At 41.4% G+C, this 20,307-nt stretch overlaps 3 protein-coding genes across 4 annotated transcripts; 2 read left to right on the top strand and 1 right to left on the bottom strand.

Annotated features, from left to right (window-relative positions):
- Nucleotides 1-53: 53 nt before the first annotated feature.
- Nucleotides 54-4,092, top strand: chmp1b (charged multivesicular body protein 1B). Its single transcript, XM_047606355.1, has 8 exons — nt 54-229; nt 2,253-2,350; nt 2,440-2,586; nt 2,691-2,759; nt 2,841-2,948; nt 3,037-3,080; nt 3,223-3,295; nt 3,431-4,092. Exons 1-8 carry the CDS (start codon nt 214-216, stop codon nt 3,473-3,475), a joined length of 600 nt encoding a protein of 199 aa, XP_047462311.1. The 5' UTR covers nt 54-213; the 3' UTR covers nt 3,476-4,092.
- Nucleotides 4,093-5,499: 1,407 nt separating this feature from the next.
- rraga (Ras-related GTP binding A) lies at nt 5,500-9,150 on the top strand. Of its 2 annotated transcripts, none has more exons than XM_047607907.1 (10): nt 5,500-5,660; nt 5,982-6,101; nt 6,247-6,346; nt 6,460-6,526; nt 6,630-6,852; nt 7,939-8,034; nt 8,118-8,240; nt 8,332-8,423; nt 8,515-8,630; nt 8,716-9,150. In XM_047607907.1, exons 2-10 carry the CDS (start codon nt 6,075-6,077, stop codon nt 8,817-8,819), a joined length of 948 nt encoding a protein of 315 aa, XP_047463863.1. In that variant the 5' UTR covers nt 5,500-5,660; nt 5,982-6,074; the 3' UTR covers nt 8,820-9,150. The 2 variants fall into 2 exon arrangements, with proteins under 2 accessions (XP_047463863.1, XP_047463864.1); XM_047607908.1 differs by having other exon boundaries at nt 5,515-5,660; nt 5,985-6,101.
- Nucleotides 9,151-11,102: 1,952 nt separating this feature from the next.
- cnga2b (cyclic nucleotide gated channel subunit alpha 2b) lies at nt 11,103-19,040 on the bottom strand. Its single transcript, XM_047607906.1, has 7 exons — nt 18,795-19,040; nt 17,916-18,015; nt 17,689-17,796; nt 17,152-17,328; nt 16,646-16,753; nt 16,400-16,506; nt 11,103-13,303 (listed from the first exon to the last, which is right to left on the bottom strand). The coding sequence occupies exons 2-7, from the start codon at nt 18,005-18,007 to the stop codon at nt 11,811-11,813; spliced, it is 2,085 nt and encodes a 694-aa protein (XP_047463862.1). The 5' UTR covers nt 18,008-18,015; nt 18,795-19,040; the 3' UTR covers nt 11,103-11,810.
- Nucleotides 19,041-20,307: the final 1,267 nt, after the last annotated feature.

Raw genomic sequence — 20,307 nt, 5'->3', positions numbered from 1 at the left:
GACGTTTGTATGGAATACCGTCACCATGTGACGGTGACGTCGTTCATATTTTGGTAAGACACCAGGAAGTGCGGAAGGAGACGAAGACCGAAACCCAAACGGCTGAAGTTTTACCGACGAGTTTGTTTGTTTTTTTTGCCTCGTTTTTTGAGTAAGCCGTTTTGATAGCATTCGTTTCGTGTGTTTTGTGGATTCCAGAAGAGTCGCGTCAAGATGCCGAGCATGGAAAGTATCCTTTTACAAGAGGGGAGAGAAAGGGAGTGTGGTGTAACGTCAACACTGAGGCTAAAGGAGCGAACATAGCATGATACTTTATGACGAGACTGGCGAGGTGTGTGTGTGTCCGACATCTAAAGCGTTGCCAGTGGGTCAGATATCGATATATACTACGTTATTTAACAACCTCAACATGTCCGAATTGATTTAGGCGTCGCAAAGCGGGACAGGACAGGGCTAAAGGCCTTGAAAGCTTTCACTGCTAACGTCTGGTAGTACAACAACAGACTCCCTATTGAACCTTAAGTCAGAGGGTTAGCTCATACTCCGAATATCAAACTAATCATCTAATCGTAACTAAGTGTTCAGGCTATTCGGCTATAGTAATAACATTTACTTCGCTTAAAACAGCGCCACGAAGATCTACAGGAACTACACAAACATATGTAAAATATTAGAGACTCTAAGTACTTGTTACATAACAGCATAGCTGCTAATTAAAGACTTGACAGATGCTATTTAAAACCAACTAAGTTTTAAATACCAAAACAAATGCCTACGATTTAACATGTACAATAAATCCAGATAGTACAGGATGTTTAGGTCAGGACTGCAATTAATATTTGTCAGATAAAACAATCCAATAATCATAAACTGTCTCATACAGTTTTTCAAAATTATGTTATGTTGATATTGACCCATTTGAGTTGAGCTTTTAAAGAAATGAGACTATGATGAGCGGTAAACAGGCTGCTTAACACTAGGTGGGAAATCAACGTGTTAGTGCTCTCTTGTGGACATACTATGTATTGCTGACATTGTTTCTAAAGTGCAACATTTCTGTCCAATTTCGTTTTTTACAGCTGCCATACCCTTACTTTCAAGTTCATTGGGTACACTGAATACACCAAAACGTATTCACTGTAACATAACAGTGCAGTAAATCTGATTTTAATGAAGGTTAAGATGCCCATCGTTTATTTCAAGTAACTGAGAGAGCTGTTGGTTCAGCAGTGTTTTGATATTGGAGCTTGTGGTTTAAAGTTTTATTGAATTCTGACACGTTTCTGTTATTTTGTTATGTCAGTGGGCTAGGCTAAATGGGGTACGAGTACCTCCCACCTCCAAAGGCTAATTGGTGACTCTAAATTGACCCTAGGTGCGAGTGTGAATGGTTGTTTGTCTCTGTGTTAGCCCTGCGACAGACTGGCGACCTGTCCAAGGTGTACTCTGCCTCTCACCCAATGACAGCTGGGATAGACTCCAGCAACTCCTTCGACGCTAGTGAGGATAAGCGGTAGTAGGAGATGAGACAAGCGAGTGTATACCCTTCAGATACATCTTTAACCACCAAATATTATCCCATTATCATTGGTTAGGGAACCTGTTTATTGCCTTCTTTAAACCTGTTTAACTAAGAAAGTAGGAAAATTCACCCAATGCTGTATTTATAACTTAGCAAAGCAGCCCCCTGAGAGTCTGGGGTCCCCAAGTTTAATTTATTTATTTGCAGATTTTCTGAAAATCCTATACTTCAGCTCAAGGTCTGATCTCAGTTCCCTGTTTATTCCTAAATAAAAACCTTTCTATCAATATATGAAATGATGTTGTTGGCCAAAGATTGCTGTCATGTAACTGATAGCAGACAATTTTATGGAGATGTGGACGTAGTCCACTGCAATTGCAAAACCAGGCTGGTGGATTGGATCAGTGCATCTCTGATATTTCTGCTTATATTGAATGCACCTCTGATTTACATTAAAAGTAGGTTGTCATAATGTAATGTAAATTGATAGATCAAGATTAGCAAACTTATAACTAAATAGTACATATTATTTTTTATTAAGTGGTATCAAGTGGCCGTGACAGCATTTGAAGTGACAAATGAGAAGCAGCGATTTACATAGAAGTTTATTACTTAAATGTTAAGACTTCCCACTGCCATTCCTCTTGCAACTTACACTTAAACAACCCAAGTAACAAAAATAGTCATGTTTGCTGGTTGGTATTGTTTTGTCTTTAACTTCAAATCCCAGAAAATCTCTTCAACCTAAAGTTCGCTGCCAAAGAACTCCAAAGAAACTCCAAGAAATGTGACAAAGAGGAAAAAGTAGAAAAGGCTAAAGTCAAGAAGGTAAGTATCCATTGCTGTTTGAAAGTTTGCGGACTGCTGTTGGCTGGTGAAGATGTTCCTGATCCTCTCTGTTTCTGTGTCATCTTCAGGCCATCCAGAAGGGGAACATGGAAGTTGCGAGGATCCATGCAGAGAATGCCATCAGACAGAAGAACCAATCTGTGAACTTCCTGAGGATGAGCGCTCGGGTAGATGCAGTGGCAGCGAGGGTCCAGACTGCAGTTACAATGAACCAGGTGTGAATCGTTCTGCTGCTGGTCCAATATACAAGCTGAAGAGGTTGAAGACATTCAAAAGCTTGTTGTTGGCAATTTAGTGATGTGGTGGTTTTTTTTCTCAGGTCACAAAATCTATGGCTGGAGTGGTGAAAGGCATGGATGCCACTCTGAAGAGTATGAATCTGGAAAAGGTAGAGGGCCTTACATGTGAACTGACAATAATGCATCTTTTAGTAAGAACAATGTAATAAAATAATATCTCCTTTTTGCAGATTTCAGCTCTCATGGATAAATTTGAACACCAGTTTGAAACTCTGGATGTTCAGACAGCCCAGATGGAGGACACCATGAGCAGCACAACAACGCTCACAACACCACAGGTACCCCTGTCTTCTTTATTCTCATACTATTTCTTGTTGTCTGGCAGACTTTGAGTGTTAACCTAATAATGTGTTATACGTGTTTCAGAATCAAGTGGAGTCGTTGCTGCATGAAATGGCCGATGAAGCAGGGTAACGTTTACATTTTGTTTACCAACTTTCTCTGTGAATTCAATTAAATATGTGTAGATAGATAATGTTTTTAAATATTGTATCTTAAAAACACGTTTCATTCATTTCATTCACTAAATTTGAATGTGTGCTTGGTGCTTAGGTTGGACCTGAACATGGAGCTCCCTCAGGGACAGACAGGATCAGTGGGTACCAGCGTGGCTTCTGCAGAACAGGTACAGTTGCTTTTAACTCGCTTTTGTAGATTCTACACCCCTGATCACTTGTTATAATATAGATAATGTCAAGCGAATGTAAGTTGTATGCAACAAACTAAGACTCCTCCTCATTGCTCTCTGTCTTGTCCAAAGGATGAACTGTCCCAGAGACTCGCCAAACTCAGAGATCAAATGTAAAGGACAACTGCAGTGGACTGGCACTGGAAAGCTGAGCTCTAAACGCCTGTACACTACCTGAATATTACTCCCAACACCTTTTATTTACAACCTGTCCTTTCTCCTTTTAACGTGTGTCTGTGGAGGAGCTACTGTACGACTGCCCCTGTTGGTTCTGTGTACGTAACAACATTACAGCGATTAGAATAATTTCTTTGACAACTTTTTCTAAACAGATTTGCTGGTAAATGAACATATATTTCTTGAATATATATATATTTACCGATGAACAATTCTTGTCACTCCTGAAAGAAACTGAATGAAGCGTGCTCGCTATTACCTTGTGTTAGTCAGCTGATTTCATATGCTTGTGGATAGATTGCAGGTTTTTGTTGAAACCTTCAAGACTGCAGAAAACATATATGCATTTTTCTTTTCTTGCTATCAGAGTGCGAAAAAAAAATGAGCCCCTTTTTTGGTGAGTTCTTGTGTTGATTTATTGTATTTAATTTGCTCAATATGTTTGAAGAACCTGGACCGAGTGTTTGTCTAGTCGTCTTCAGCATTTTGATCTGATTATGTGGTAAGGGGTTGAAGTTTAAAATGTAAGTAAACAATAAAATTTTATAATACTTGTACCTTTCTTCCTCTTTGTTAAACAAATCAATTCAGTGTCCCAACATTTTTTGTGTTCAAGTATTGACATATTCCAGAGGTAAAAAGGAGCTCAAGGGTTGATCAACATTGTCAAGATACCAATATTAACTACTGCAGATCTTCAGGAGAAACTGGAATACTAACTGAGACCAAGTGTATCCAGTAACGTAGGGTCATAATATAAACACCAAATGTAATTAAAAGATGACACCTAGTATTTCAGGTGTGGGAGAAGTGTCTCCTTGCTTTTGTGTTTGATTTCTAAATGAGGATTCCCGTGTCATGCCAGTGGAGGCTCTCATTTGCTTCCAACTCATAGCAGACAAGTAGCCTAAATGAACTGCTCTGTTGTCCTGGTATAATGGGCTTCTGGAGGAAAACATTCCTTTAATATCTTTTGAATATTCAAGGAGAAGAAATCCAACATGATGGGCTCCAGGACATCAATGCTTTAAAAGGACTGTTGATCCAGAGAGATCTCAACCAAGACACTTTGTGTGTAGGTCATCATGAATGCATTGTCAAATACAACATGCTGCCACATTCAGTAGATTTAGTTTCCATAGTGTGAACCCTAAAGAACTAACTTTTGTTTTGGAAGTTAGATTCTCTTCATATAGGCTTTTTGTTGCCCACTGATCTTGTTCTGATGTGACAGTAAATTATAACACTCATTTTGAAACACTGGAAAGACTGATCAACTGTTGCAACTGGAAAGTAAGAAGCGTAAAACAAAATAACATTAAATATTTATCGTTCTTTTAGTTAATTGATCAGGGTAAGAAACTAGAGCTCAGTAATCTTTCGTAATCAGTGAAAACATAAATAAACACCTACTAATTGCTATAGTAATTGGTCGAAACTACAGGATAGATCCAACCATAGTATTGCTTCCTGTATAACCTTTTAAAATGAATTAAAATATGAAACAGTAAAAACAGTACACGTTTCTCATTTTTTCTTATTATTACTCTCATTGTTACATTATTACAATTAATTCACCAGCCTCAAATAATACTATGTAAGCAAATATTCCATCTCTAATTCGATATACGCATGTAGTGGTAATGTATAATCCAATTTCCTAATTTAATTTAATAGCAAGTGGGGTAAAACTATTTTTGACACGCAAATCAATATTTTTGACACAAAGAAGAACATGTGTTTCTCTGATTCTCTGAGACGTGACTGTCAGGCATTCGAGTTCCTGCTACAAGAATAGCATTGCAAGGCTGTAATAGTCATACTCATCCACTGTCCTACCCTATAACTCTATTTTTATCAACCTGAGCGTAATATAAATATACAATCAAGCGTGTCCTTATGTGTGAAAAGAACACGGTCACCAAGTAAAATCTGCCTGTCAGACATAACTCGGGGTAAAAGGACGGTTTACTATCATGTGACTTTTGGCGTAAACAGGAAGCAGCTGATCCTCTGACTTCACTGCCTGCTTTACCAAGTAATGTATACAACTGTATTCTTGAAGACAAATGACAACTATAGTCTAAAGTTACTTGAAAATAAGTAACCGTTCTACACTTTCGGGGTAAGTAGACGACACGCAACTGAATTTGAACGGGGCTAGCTAGCTGTTTGGTTTAGCTAAGCTAACCTGTTTGTGTTGAGTGTCATTCGTGCTAGCTATGTTAGCATTAGCGTTAGTGTTTATCCGGAACAGGGTAAAGAGTTAACGCAGTTAACGGTATATATATTTATTCCCGTGTGTCTAATAAGTTAATAACTGACTAAATGTCTGCGATTGTGCCCCATTTAAGCGTTAAAATATGTCTTCTGCTTACACATTGGGTTCCTGTTTCACTAGAGCTCAGTAAACAGCTAGGTGAGATTATTTGTGTTCGCTCCGCAGCAGGAGAGGAAGAGGAGAGTTGCAGCAGACACACTCTGAAGTCATCTGACCTGCAGCTCAGACAAATACTCATCATCGTGTCTGCTGAGGGGGATGTCAAGCACAGCAATGAAGAAAAAGGTAAAGCTAATCACGCATTAATTAGCATCACTACAGTGGTGAGGTACATTGATTTTCTAGTTAACGAAACAGACTGGAAACAGTAACCTCACCCAGCATTTTTTTAATCTCTGCTGTGATGATCTAATCTGCTGCATGTTTTCAGGTGCTATTGATGGGGAAAAGTGGGTCTGGAAAGACCAGTATGAGATCAATCATCTTTGCCAACTACATAGCTCGAGACACACGTCGCCTTGGAGCTACAAGTAAGATCATTGTGATCATTATCAAGAGTGGTCCTGTACGAAGATAGGTTCTCAATGCTGGGTATATCTTTTAACCTCATTTCTAAAAATCATTATTCTTTTATTTAATGTAGTTGATGTGGAACACTCCCATGTACGTTTTCTTGGCAATCTGGTTCTAAACCTGTGGGACTGTGGAGGGTAAAGCACATTCGTCAATTATTTCCCACATTTGTACAAGCTTTGACAGTCCACTATAATTAACCTACCATTAAATACTACTCTGTGCTTTCTGACACACCAGACAGGACACGTTCATGGAGAATTACTTTACCAGCCAGAGGGACAACATCTTCAGAAATGTAGAAGTTCTTATATACGTGTTTGATGTTGAGAGTCGTGAGCTGGAGAAAGACATGCACTACTACCAGTCATGTCTGGAAGCTATCCTTCAGAACTCCCCCGATGCCAAAGTGTTCTGTCTCGTTCACAAAATGGACCTGGTGCAGGAAGACCAGAGAGATTTGGTGAGCCTTACCTCATGTTTCACGCATCATCTGTACTGCTGTCCTGCTGTCCTGCTCTCGCCGACACATATATGTTTCCTCTTCAGTCAAGACAGACAAGTGTGTACTGTTCACGTAGTTTTTGGTTATTCAAATTTGGTTTTAGACTCTAAAATAAAGAAATAGGAGCCTGTTTGATTTTTAATCTAAAAGACAAAAACAAAAAAATGTAAATTTGCCTTTTGCTCCTAAATATATGAAAAAATAAAACTGAGAGAACTAAATGAGAAACCAGCCTAAATTCGATTCATATAAAACTAGAAGTTTTTGTAGGTGAAGAAGAAGAAGGTGAAGACAAAGACAAAGAAGACGTTGTTTACAGTAGTCATTGAAAAACTTTCTGTTGGTCAAAAAACAGCACAGATATAACTTTGGAACAAAATTTAGTTGTAATTTTAGATTTTATGACACAACTTACCTGACTTTGCCTCTGTACATTTGTCTTCCCAATGAGAAGACGAACAAGGTTTTTTTCCACAAGAAATGTCAGAAACTTATATGTTTAATATCCCCAAGGCTGTTGTAATCCACGCCAGTGAGAGCGCTGTGTTACTTTCTGTTTCATCAACAGAAAATACTTTTTATTTTTCATTTGTTGCACTTTTATTTTGATGTTAGTTAGTAGAAAGAAAATTAAGTCTCTCATCAACGTTCTCATTTTCATTTTAGACTATAGACTAAAAGAAAGGTCTTTTTTTTATCTCCGCACAAACTTGAAATGTCAAAAACTGCCTGAAGAGTGTACACACTGTTGTTTCATAAAAACACCTTCATAAATCATTCCACTGTTAATTAATAATTAGTTTCACAAACATTTTGCCTCATTAAATTACGTGATGATATTTTACCTGCTGTCAACGGTACAAAATCATAAATTAAATGCTAAATTATTTTAGCAATACCCAAGCCAAAATAGTACCTGCACAAATAACTAAAACAAATAAAAAAGGATTGTAGAATTGAAATACATAAACATAAAAAAAAAACAAAAAAAAAATCAACCTCTGTTCATTGCATTTTATTGGACTTGTTTTTCTGCATTTAAAGATCTTTAAGGAGCGTGAAGAAGACCTGAAGAGACTGTCCAGGCCTTTGGCTTGTACATGCTTCAGGACATCGATCTGGGATGAAACCCTGTATAAGGTTGTGAACTTGACTTGCTTCAGTTTTAAACGATAAACTGCTGAAGCTGACTTGGTAAGAAACAATCTGAAATGTCTCTGCAGGCCTGGTCCAGCATAGTGTATCAGCTCATCCCAAACGTCCAGCAGCTGGAGACAAACCTGAGGAATTTTGCACAGATCATAGAAGCAGATGAAGTTCTTCTGTTTGAGAGAGCCACCTTCCTGGTGAGAGCGACTGCATTCTCTGTCAAGGCACCTGGAAGTCCTCATATAGACCTGGAAGTCATGTTTTGTTATTTTTGTTTTATAAATGTAGGTCATCTCACACTATCAGTGCAAAGAGCAGCGTGATGCTCACAGGTTCGAGAAGATCAGTAACATTATCAAACAGTTCAAACTCAGCTGTAGGTGAGTTCACTCTGCACAAACATCATTATCTTGCCACACGCCATCTGGTAAATTTCTATGATGAACCTTTGTTTTTCTTTTTTTATTCTAGTAAACTCGCAGCCTCTTTCCAGAGCATGGAAGTAAGGAACTCCAACTTTGCGGCCTTCATTGACGTCTTCACGTCCAACACATATGTCATGGTCATCATGTCGGACCCCTCCATCCGTAAGTATTAAAGACAAACATGTTTCTGTAGCAGATGTTAAGAAAAGAAATCAGTGCATTAATTATCCACGTCTCTTTGTCCCAGCATCTGCAGCCACCCTCATCAATATCCGCAATGCTAGGAAACACTTTGAGAAGTTGGAGCGGGTGGATGGACCCAAGCACAGCCTCCACATGCGAATGCGCTAGCCCACGCATGTGTCCCTGCGGATTCTCTCAGCCAATCAGTACACAGACCGCAGGCCGGCATGTTGCGGTGCCCCAGCTCCGCCGTGCACTGTTTCCTCTGTATCTTCACATTCAATCACCGTTATTACAGGAGAAATCATATTTTCTTTTGGTCTAATTTCTACAGTGATTATAAGTATCATGATGAGCGATACAGTCTGTTTCAATATTTGTTCTAACTTTACACATTTAAGAGTTTAAGAGTTTACTTTGATGACGAGCAGAAGATACTGTTTGATTCTCAAATGAGGTTTGTAAGCTGTTACAAACAATATAGTTATATTCAAAAACATATGTGAAGTGTTTTTCTTCTTTTTAAACCTTGAAATTGCATAAATGTCATAGATTAGCACAGTGGGTCACATTCATTTTCTTTAAAAGCGTCTTGTTCTTCACCCCTTGCATAAAGGCTCACTCGACACTTGGCACCAGTTGTCCTGTTCACGTGACACATGGTGCACCTGTTGAAAAAGATGACAGCAGTGAACAGTCAGATGGGACATCATGTTACCAGCCCAGCTCAATCACTTCATTTCTGTAGAGTTGACAAACAGCTGTATTGGTGACATTTAAATTCCTAACAAACATTATAAACTATATCATGATTCAAAACGAGTGTAACTCAAAACTATGTAGGCGTGGCTTGATCAGATTTAAACGACACTGTCCAAACCAACTATACCTTTTCACTTGCTTCTATATAAAAGGCTGCACATAGTGTCTGCATTTCCAGTTCTCAGACATTTAATTTGAAATAAAATAGAAAAAGGAACCTCCAGGGCAGTTGAGAACAAGCTGTTTCTTAATAAGGTGTAATGGGAAGGTCCATGTTTCTGTGTGGTGAGGCCTAACAACGAGTCTGCCATATTTACTTACAAGCCGATGCAGAAGATCCAGTTTTAGAGTGCTGGAGATTAAATAACTGAGGCTCACGTGTCAACAGAGCCATCTCTATGACAACTAGCTTCATGTGCTTAGTGAGATTCGGTTAAAAGTTAGTTACTGAGCTTTAATGTGGTTGTTTTGACAATGTACCGTCTATATGAAGTTGGTTGAAAAAGTATATTTAGCAATAATTATCAAAACCAAATCTTTAAAATTACATACTGTACATATTTGTTGAAACCGGCATCTAAAAGTTCTGTTACATATCACCCTGGATAACCTGTGAAACACTGTGCCTTTTATGTTAAGGTGAAGAACTGCTTTCCTTTAGCACACAGACTAATTGAATTGATAACATTTAATTACTACAAGTTAGTCATTACAAAGGGCCATCTATTCACATTTGCTTCTAATTAGCAGCAGATCTTTTCAGGTCCTGTAAATTGTGAGTGGGGCCTCCATGAGTTGGCATTGTTTGTCCAGTCCACCTCGACTTGTTAATGTTAGGACCCGAGGTCTCCAAAAAGAACGTTACCTAATGCATAACACTGCTTCCACCGACCTGACTTCTTTCCGTAATGCATCCGTGTCTTCCTCAGGTAAGCAGCACACATGCATTTACGTGATGTAAAAGGAAACATGTCTCACTAAACCAGACCACCTTCTTCTTCCATTGCTTCTGGGTCCAGGTCTAATGCTAACATGTCCATTATAGATGTCTTCAGCCGTAGATGCTGGTATATTCACTTCACCTTTCAGTGGCTTTTATATTATGGATGCTTGGTGTATATTCAAAAATATAATGAGCACGGGCAGACTAAAGTGGCATGTCGTATTAGCATTCTTTCATGGTTTAATTCAAAAGAGAAGCAGCTATCAAGTGAACATTGCAGAATACTATTGTTCCAACCTAATTTTAATGATATACTGTATAATTCAGTTAGGTCCCCTCTTGTTAGTTTCTCTAGCCCATGTATAGATTTATCCTCTTATTTAGGCTATATATTTTTATGCTGATGTTGAGATACACTTACAGAGCTGACAATTTAGGTTTGCTTTTGAAGCGGCTGTGATACAATAGAGAGAAAGCAGTCTAGGTAGGTAACTAGAGATTTGTTCATGGCACTTGATACCCACTCCTTCAGGGGCTGCAGGGGATATGCACCCATTACCTCCTCTTTATTGTAGCCAGCTCTGCTGCAGAGGCATTGTTCCAGCTGCGCTTATCATCACTGCTCATGTGGCTGACTTGTATCCTGGAATGCAGAGGCTGAATAACTGGAAAATCCCCAGTCCTGCTCCTCGGGGAGTGAGTTTGCATAAAATAAATGGGAGTAACTCAGTGCAGACAGAGGAAGCTGCTGGCAAAAATTTAATACAAGACTGAAAAGTTTTAGTAGCATGTGAAAACTGTAGAAAACTCAGCTCGTTTAGAACTGGAAAATTTGAGTGTGTCACTTCACCAAGTCTAAAAGTCAATTTTACAGAAAGACCCTAATTAAATGTTCCACAAAAGCTGAAGCGGAAAAAAAAAATGCTTCACTTCCACTTCCTGGACTCTGGAAAATGAGGACACTGGAAAATTATTGTGTTTGTGTATGTGAACAAATCACCTTCACCCATCTCTCCTTGGACTGTCTTTCCCAGGGGGAGTGAGAGACAAGGTGTACAGAGCCAGAGCATAATATACGACATGTTGAGAGAACTGAATCCCTACGCTGATGCAAGCAGACACAAGGTTAACAGGTGGCCCAAAAACTGTGATGTGCACATGCTTTCAGATCCTTTTTATTCTGAAAGCGTTCACTTATCCTGAGCCCAGCCTTACATTAATTACTAGTTTTTAATGTACTATTATTTTTGCTGGCTCACATCAAACGCACTGGTTTTGGCATAGCAAAGAACTCAAAGGCTCCAAGGTCATAACAGTGTTGTGCACTTTCTCTTGTTTATTGACATGCAGACACTCCTTTACAGTACGTGGAAAGGTGTCATAAGATTTCTGTACTTTTAATGAGTCTGAAGTATTTAATGAGATACAGAACTAAAGTGTCCTGGGTGAGACGGTTAATGTTTTGATATTGGGTTCTTTTTGTCCTCTGTTTGTCCATTTCTCAGGCATGATGACCCATCTGTATGTTCAACAGGCGCAGAGTCACTTTCATTGGTCATCTCTGCGCCTGCATCCATGTCGTCACTTGCCTCTGCGCCACAGTCCGTTTGATTCAGCTGCCGCTCCAGCAGAGTGATGCGCTGCTTCAGCCGTTGCTGAGTGTGTTTGTATTCGTTGAGCAGACGGGCAAAACGAGTTTGAAGGGTGTCCAGAGAGGACTCTAGCCTCTCCACCTTCTCATCTGTGTCCTCTTTCTGCAGACCGCCGCTCTCTGCGTTTTCATCTAGAAGACCCTCCTTCATCAGGATCTCCCGGCCCCTCTCCTCTAGCACAGTCTTAGCATCTGGATACTCGGTCACTGCTTCCATTAAGTCATCCTTAGAGAGGCAGAAGAGGTCAGAGTACCCCAAGCTGCGAATGTTCGCTGTCCGGCGGTTTCCCATTTTACTACCTTTAATATTCAAAATGCTGATTTCTCCAAAGCAGCTGCCGGCGGTGAGGAGAGCGTACTGTGTGACCCCATCATCAGCCACCACAGCCAGCTTCCCCTCTTTAATGATATACATCTCCTTACCGATATCCCCTTTTCTGCAGATGTAGTCACCTGGACTATAGACCTGAGGGCATAGCTTGAGCACAAGCTCGACCAGCAGTCCTGCTTCACAGTCTTGAAAAATGCGTACTTTCTTCAGGGTCTCCAGGTGGACATTGATCGCAATCTCAGCCCGCAGCTTGTTTGGCAAGTTCTTTAGTACCTCCTGCTCGTCCGCTGCTTTCTTGTTGGTCCAGAGGTAGTCAAACCATTTAATGACACGTGTCTCCAGTTCTCTGCTCACTTTGCGAAAATGCATGTAGTGTTTGATGGCATCAATTCGCGCTTGAAACTCAGCACGGGTGGCATTCATGTTGGCAATCATAGAGCCAACGTTTCCCACAATTGTGGCAAAGATCAGCACTCCAACAAGAAAGTCAAAGACCACAAATAGGTACTCTTCATCACGCACTGGCGCAGGCATCTCTCCAATAGTGGTGAGAGTAAGAGTCGACCAATACAAACAGTAGACATAACTCCGAGTCAAGGTGGAAAACTCAGGTTTGGAAGTATTCGGGAACACCCAAGTGTCCGAACCAAATCCCAACGACTTAGATATAGCATAGTAGATGCAGGCATTCCAGTGAATAATGACCAGGATGTAAAGAACCAAGTTGCAAATGCGGAAAATATTGGGGTAGTTGGTACGTGTCTCTGTGCGGTCAAAGAATTCAAACATGCGTGGGAAGCGTAGCAGACGGTTGAATCTGAGCTGTGGTGTGTGGATGCCGGTGGATATGTAGGCCAGGTCCGTGGGCAGGATGGACACCACGTCCAGCTTAAACTGCAAAGTTCGGACATAGCTGTCTCTCAGCTTGGCGTGGTCCTTCACCAGCAAACCTTGCTCCAGGAACCCTGAAACAATGTAAAGAGAGTTCAAATTCAGCTGAGCTTTAGTCTCAGGTGTCTGGAAGGGTTCATCAAAGTCATGGTTTATCCAAAAGAAATCTGAAACAAGAGCAACAACTGCCTATGTGTTGGGCCTTCCTGTGTGCCCATTCCCTGAGTCTCGCCACCAGTTTCACCAGTGTTTTAGAACTAAACAAGCTACTTGGAAGAGTGGCAAAACATCTTCACAATACTCTAGTCCGGGTGTCCTTCTTTCCGCCTTTTGGATGTACTTTTGGAGGATCATTACTTTTCCCCCTCAGTTTCTTCACAGTTCTTATAAATGCTGGCTTCAAATGTGGTTAACCATGTTCATGAGGAGAGACTGTATGAATAGTCTCCCCTTGCAGTACTCACATGGTGACATGGTTTGCAGACACTTGAAATGATGAGATAGACGTTAAGTTAAAGTACCGTAATGGAACTATCTTTGTAATTTGATAATATGACTAAGAAAAAGGTTGATATTCCAAATGGCCTCATCTTATCATTATGTCTTAAGTTACCTAGAGATTAGCTTGCTGAGCCTCTTAGCCTTCATGGCTTTCAGACACAGTTGCCTGGCGGTATTGTTCTCACAACTTCTGGATGATTTATCACAAGAATTTTGTTAATACTACTCCCTATTGTCTTCAGCCGTTGTTTTCTTGAACCTACCAGTATGTTTACTGTGTGCTACAAGCCCAGTGCCAAACAACAGACAAAACTACCACCTACTTGTGAACAGACAGGGTTTGACCTAATGTCCAACTAACCTTTCTTTGGGGGGTTTCAGGCTGGGTTTTGCAAAGCGTCGTGAGACAGTTTGTGTTGTTACTGACACTATTTAACTAAAATTGAACAGAAATTAATTTGTGAACGACCCAACTAACCAATGCTACATATGTATGCTAGCTCTGTAAATATCTAGGTATAAATCTTTTGAAGATCAATTTATGATACACAACATCTCTATTGTTAATAGAGTACAGATACAGATACAGCAGTCTCATTAGCACTGCACACGGCCCTGACTCACCTGGAGCATCCTAACACCTATGTCAGGATGTTATTTGTGGATTTCAGCTCAGCTTTCAACACTGTGATCCCAGACAAGCTGACGCTGAAACTCCACAACCTTGGACTGTCTGCCTCTCTGTGCTCATGGATTAGAGACTTTCTCACCCACAGGCCACAAGTGGTGAGAATTGGGGACCGTACATCATCTACACTGGTCCTGAGCACAGGGACACCGCAGGGATGTGTGCTCAGCCCGGCCCTCTTCACCCTCTTCACACATGACTGCACTGCCGTTCACCCCACAAACATGGTTGTGAAGTTTGCAGATGACACCACCGTAGTGGTCTCATATCGGACAACGACGAGACTCACTACAGAGAGGAGATCCAGCACCTGACAGGATGGTGTTCAGACAACAACCTTGTCCTGAACACCAGCAAGACTAAGGAGGTCATCGTGGACTTCAGGAGATCCAGGAGGAAGGAACACACCCCTCTCCTCATTCATGGGGAGGAGGTGGAGCGGGTGGACAACATCAAGTTCCTTGGCATCCACATCACATCTGACCTCACTTGGTCCACGCATACATCTCACCTGGTAAAGAAGGCCCAACAAAGGCTCTTCTTCCTCAGGAAGCTGAAAAGGACTGGACTCTCCTCTCAGCTTCTGACAAACTTCTACAGAGCCACAATAGAGAGCATCCTCTGTCTGAGTGCAACAGTGTGGTATGGGAGCTGCACTGTACAGGACAGGAAGGACTTGGCCCGGGTGGTGAAAACCGCACAGGGGATTGTTGGGAGTCCTCTCCCACACCTGGACTCAATATATGACAGCCGGGTCCAAAGGAGGGCTGGCCGTATAGCTGCAGACCCCACCCACCCAGGCCACGAACTGTTTGTGCCTCTTCCCTCCAGGAAGAGGTTCAGGAATATAAAGACCAACACAAACAGACTGAGACACAGCTTCTTCCCCAGAGCTGTGAAATCCATCACCCCATCTCCTCACATACCCCCCCATCCAGAGACTGAGCATTAAACCCCTGCAGATGCCAGATAGACTCTGATACTGCACTGCACCTTGTCTAAACATGCTGCTATACATGCAATATTCATACTGGTCACTTTAAATATCCTTGATTGCACTACTACCTCTCATCTCATCTTATTTTATTCTTAAATTCTATTTTTTATTTTAACTTGTTATTCTATTTTATATTTCCTATTCTATATTTATATTATTTATATATCTCAGGTCTGTACATTTATACCAAGAGCTGCTGAACAGAATTTCGTTGTGCCTTGCATAATGACAATAAAGATTCTTGATTCTTGATTCTTGATTCTTGATACAGTTTTATACTATTAGGCCACCTGTATCATGTTAGCGAAGTGATGGATATTCAGTTGGTTGCAATCAAGCGGCGACTTACTGACTGAAAAATGACAATAATGGGAAATTCCCAGAAACTGCAGTTCCTTGAATGCTTGGCTCCAAACACTAGACAATTCCCACAGGTAATGCCAAAATCCCCAACTATACAGTTGGTTTGGACACTTTACTAGCATGAAGATCTAGGATCACCAATTGCGTCTCTCTTGCTCATTTCATGACAACTCTACATGGAGTCATTTTCCTAACACTTCCTGAAATTATGCGTAATTATCGCCATGGCCACTTTGAGGCCTCAGCTTCCCCTTTCCACATTTTTGAACTAGCTAAGATCTGTGCTAATCAGGAAGAATGGGTGACATCACAGTCACGATGAAACACATCACCACTAGATACCACTAGCTCCTACACAGTGCACCTTCAGCACCATTCAGTGAAGCACAAAGGGAGTTGGACCTGTTTTGATAAACTTCACAGACTAACATTATGTTAAATCAAGGGTATAAACCTAAAATGATACCACACTGTGTTGCGGTCACATTGAAGCAGTTGATAGTGGACTGAAAGGGACATTGACGGTAGCATTCTTTCTACAAACAATAACATATGCATCAAAATAATTTGAAAAATGAAACTCTCTGATAAAGCCAGGAGCAATATTTCGTAATAGGTTACCTGTCCGAAGTCGGACGCAAGTGTCCATTATGTACACAGTGTCGGAGAGGTAGTCCAATACCAGCCAGCAGATGTAATTTTCCACCTGTAACTTGTCAAAGCATGCCCTGTGAATGTGAAAAGCAGAATGATTTAGTGCCACAGTCTAAGCAGCGAGCAGGACACCTGCTCACTACACCTATCAGCCATCTCTGGAGGCTGCAGGGTGTCAGCAGAAAACACGGAGAAAGAGTGGGGTGTTATTACCTTGCGACAACCAGGAACCAGTTGTAGAGCACTGCTGTGGCGATGACAAATAACCAGCGGTAGTATGCGTTATCGGATGGGGACACAACGAACAAATTCCATTTTTTCCTGCAAGCATCAGGACAGTGCGAAGAATACACTTAGAAGCAAAGAAGATTTAAAAAAATATGTAACAAAACAACTAATATTACATTTGAACAGTTTTTGTTGAGAGTAGTACTTTGTGGTAGTTGTGTGTTTTTGTGTCATCTCTAAAGTAACTTTTCTTTTATATAACAAAGCAAAAAACACCTCATAGTATAAAGTATGATGACGAAACACAGACAAAGAACTCAGAATTAAATATTTTGATTGATCTCTGGTGTATTCGTGACCTAATGGTACATTTCACTTTTGTCCCGAAGCATAAAGGGTCTAAACAAAGCCTTTATGTTATGTTTCACTAAATGCGTCTTGTTTCTGAACTCAAAATGCATGGTAATGTTCAGGGTGGCAGCCAGTCATACTTGAAAATCCCTTTGGCATTGTCGCCATTGGCGTCCGGTTGCGTGTTGCTGATGCGACTGGGAGCTGTTCTCAGCTCAGGGCCACGAAAGCGTTCCAGGAAAGAGTCCGGACGCTCCTCCTCCTCCAACAGACTCCTGTGTGCCCATTCCCTCAGTCTCACCACCAAGTTCACCATCCTGACACACACAAGGACCAAAAAAACGTTTTCAGAGTCACAGATATCATTCATCTAAGACGCCTTCAGTGAAGACTGCAGCTCAAACTTGATGAATTATTCCGCCCCTTCAGAGATGATCAGCATAAGAAGGCTTTCATTCTTCTATTACATATCGTGTTTTCAAGTGACTGACATGAGCACCATTACCAGCCTGTAACCTTAAAAATAACAAAACATTTATTTAAAAGTTTAAAAAATTCCAAACCACTTTTGCCTCAAAAATGTGTAAAAGGGGCGACACAACAATGTTTGAGCATCTCCAATCAGTTCTTCTACGAAGGAGGCTGACGTGCCACAGCTTAGTCATCACAGTCTTTACCTTGAGATAGCTCCGACCCGAAAAGAATTTCTCGAATTTCCTCCATGAGGGTCAAGAGCGGCGACTCTCTGCAGCTCTGAGCATGTGTCATCACAGACAGACGGCACCCTGGGAGGAAAGGGTGAAAACCCACTTAATTATCTTGCAGTTTCATCAACAAAGCTTCTCTCAAATTATTATTCTTATTTTTAAAAAGCTCAGAGAAGCATAAAGGAGGTTCCCTTCACCTGCTGAGGATACTCTCGGCCCTCTCAACCTCCTCCTCCAAGGTGGTCTTCACTGACAGGTTGTGGGGTGAAGGCGCCACCTGACCTGTCATCTTCAGATCTGGCAGTGTGGGCAAACACTAATGTTAAAAACTCATTTGCAGTCTTTTAGCCCATGTTGTGACAGTGTTGGATATGTTTTCCTGTACACCTCCTGCAGTGACAGTGTGGCTAGAGAGGAATGTGTTTATGGTGCGTATGACTGATTATAGTCAGGGGACATGGGGGACGACTGGGACTGTCTGCCACAGTCCCTCAACTAGCCCATCGCACTGCAGGTGGTTGCTGGGGTGACTGAAGCAACTCGGTAAAGTTTACACAATGCTTTCGTGTTTAAAATACTCATTTCAAGTTCACCTAAAACCCACTTCCAACCAGAAGCACGGGGGGCAGCATCGCTCTTCCACCCTGCGGCGCAGACAGTTGACGAGGTGTTTAGATGACTGTTACCATTGTGTAACTAATTGGTGGATCATTAACAAAAACACACACACACACACACGGCCCCAAGCTCCTCGGCTCAGTGAGCCAATCAGCTGCCCTCCCTCAGGACCCGGATCACTTAGGAGACCGGCGTGCTGACTGAGAGCAAAGTGTGGAATGGATGTGTCATAACTGCACGATGGATGCTGGGTCCAACAAACAAGAACCTATAATTCATCCTTAAACTGTTTCAGTTCAGTAGACACAAATAAACTTTTTACTCTCAACTGCAAATAATATAAATTCAATTTCTTTAAATCCTGTAACACAACTTCTTATTTTGTTTACTAGCAATACATATTAATAACAATTTATTCAGGAGAAAATGAATGGAAATGTAATAGATTTTTTTCTTACCTTTAGTTTTCTCAGGTCTCTTCAACAAAATCTTTAAGGTGTCTTCACACAGGCGCACCTAGAGCAGGACTCTCCCGGCCAGTCCATCCTCAACACCCGCTCACTGGGTGTTATGACAGCCAAACTGCACCCAAAGCCTCCTTAACAAACACTCAGTAACAAGTCCCGATGTTGCAGCCTCCCGCTTAAGAGTGTTCTCCTCACACGCACGTCTACACGTCTACCTCATCTTCAGATGGACTGAGCGCCTGCGGGAGGCAGGTAGGCAGGTAGGATGGATGGGAGGAGGTAAGTTGGGCAAATCTTCAAATGAATAAGAGCCCAGATGTCGGCTTTGGACTGAGGAGGAGTCTCCTGGGGAAAAACTCTTACACGGGAGGATAGTGAGAAACAACACGGAGGCAGTTCAACAGGTTGTTCTATGCAAATCACGTGTTTATTCACGTCGAAGTCTGTTGTTCGATGTTGTCTTTTTTTCTAGGCTTGATACAATGATTTACATACTCTCCTTGACATTTGTCATCATCAGATGATGGACTGGTGACTGATTTTCAACTCACTGTTAGACCCTATACTGGCTAATGAATAACATTTATGAACTATTTGGGTCACATTAGGAACGTCTATGACTTCTCATCATTCTCACTAATGCTTTGGGTGACACAAACGTAGGATTATTTTACCTCCACTCCCTCATCGTCCAAATACACTCTCTCCCTTTCTTTTTCTTGCATGACAACAGAAGTGGAAAGAGGTGTGGCGAAAAACCAGGGCAGTACCTCACAAGCAGCACGGCACCGCACTCATCTGGACAGCTTCAAGTGGATGCCTCACCACATTGTTTGTGGATCTCCACCCTCATTAAATTCCCTCAACAGCTCAGCTCCCAGGACTCTGGACCTCTCTCTGCCTGGCTCTCCTCGGCCTTTTCCCCCTGCTGTGGTCAACTCAGCCACCCGCCCAACCCTCCGCCCCAGCTATGACTCTAAGCTTTGATCTTACTGAGTAATAAAAGCAGTTAACCACTTCCCCTTCTGCATTGCCTGCACCCACCTGCATCCAATATGTCAATAGATACCCAAGATTACAGAGATGCCGAATGTGATATTCTTCTGATAACACTTGGACTAGAAAAAGCACGTTCTCGTGGTATATTATTTATGTGTTCCAACACCATTGGCTTCATATTAAGTGCAACACTGAGCTACACAGTACATCGTAATCTTTTCTTTGTGGTTTTAATGATCTTTTCGTCTAAGATTTCCAGTTTAGACGTGAGACTGTTTTCTGTCTAAGCTCCTCTTGTAGATAGCCATCCACAGGGGAAGTAATTTGAGGCCATCTTTCTAAATCCAAACATCCACCACTCAGACACACTCTCTGATGCAAATGGAGCTTGAAAGCCCAGATGATGAAGGCCACAGGAGACGGATGACAGAGAAGCCTGGCAGCTTTAATCAGACGCTTGAAGAGCTGGAGTGAAGCCCAGAGGACTTTACATCTGACTGAGATT

The sequence above is a fragment of the Mugil cephalus genome, chromosome 15 (genome assembly GCF_022458985.1).
Source record: "Mugil cephalus isolate CIBA_MC_2020 chromosome 15, CIBA_Mcephalus_1.1, whole genome shotgun sequence".
Taxonomy (NCBI): domain Eukaryota; kingdom Metazoa; phylum Chordata; class Actinopteri; order Mugiliformes; family Mugilidae; genus Mugil; species Mugil cephalus.
Note: the sequence above shows the minus strand (reverse complement) of the source record. Positions and strands in the feature narration are given on the sequence as shown.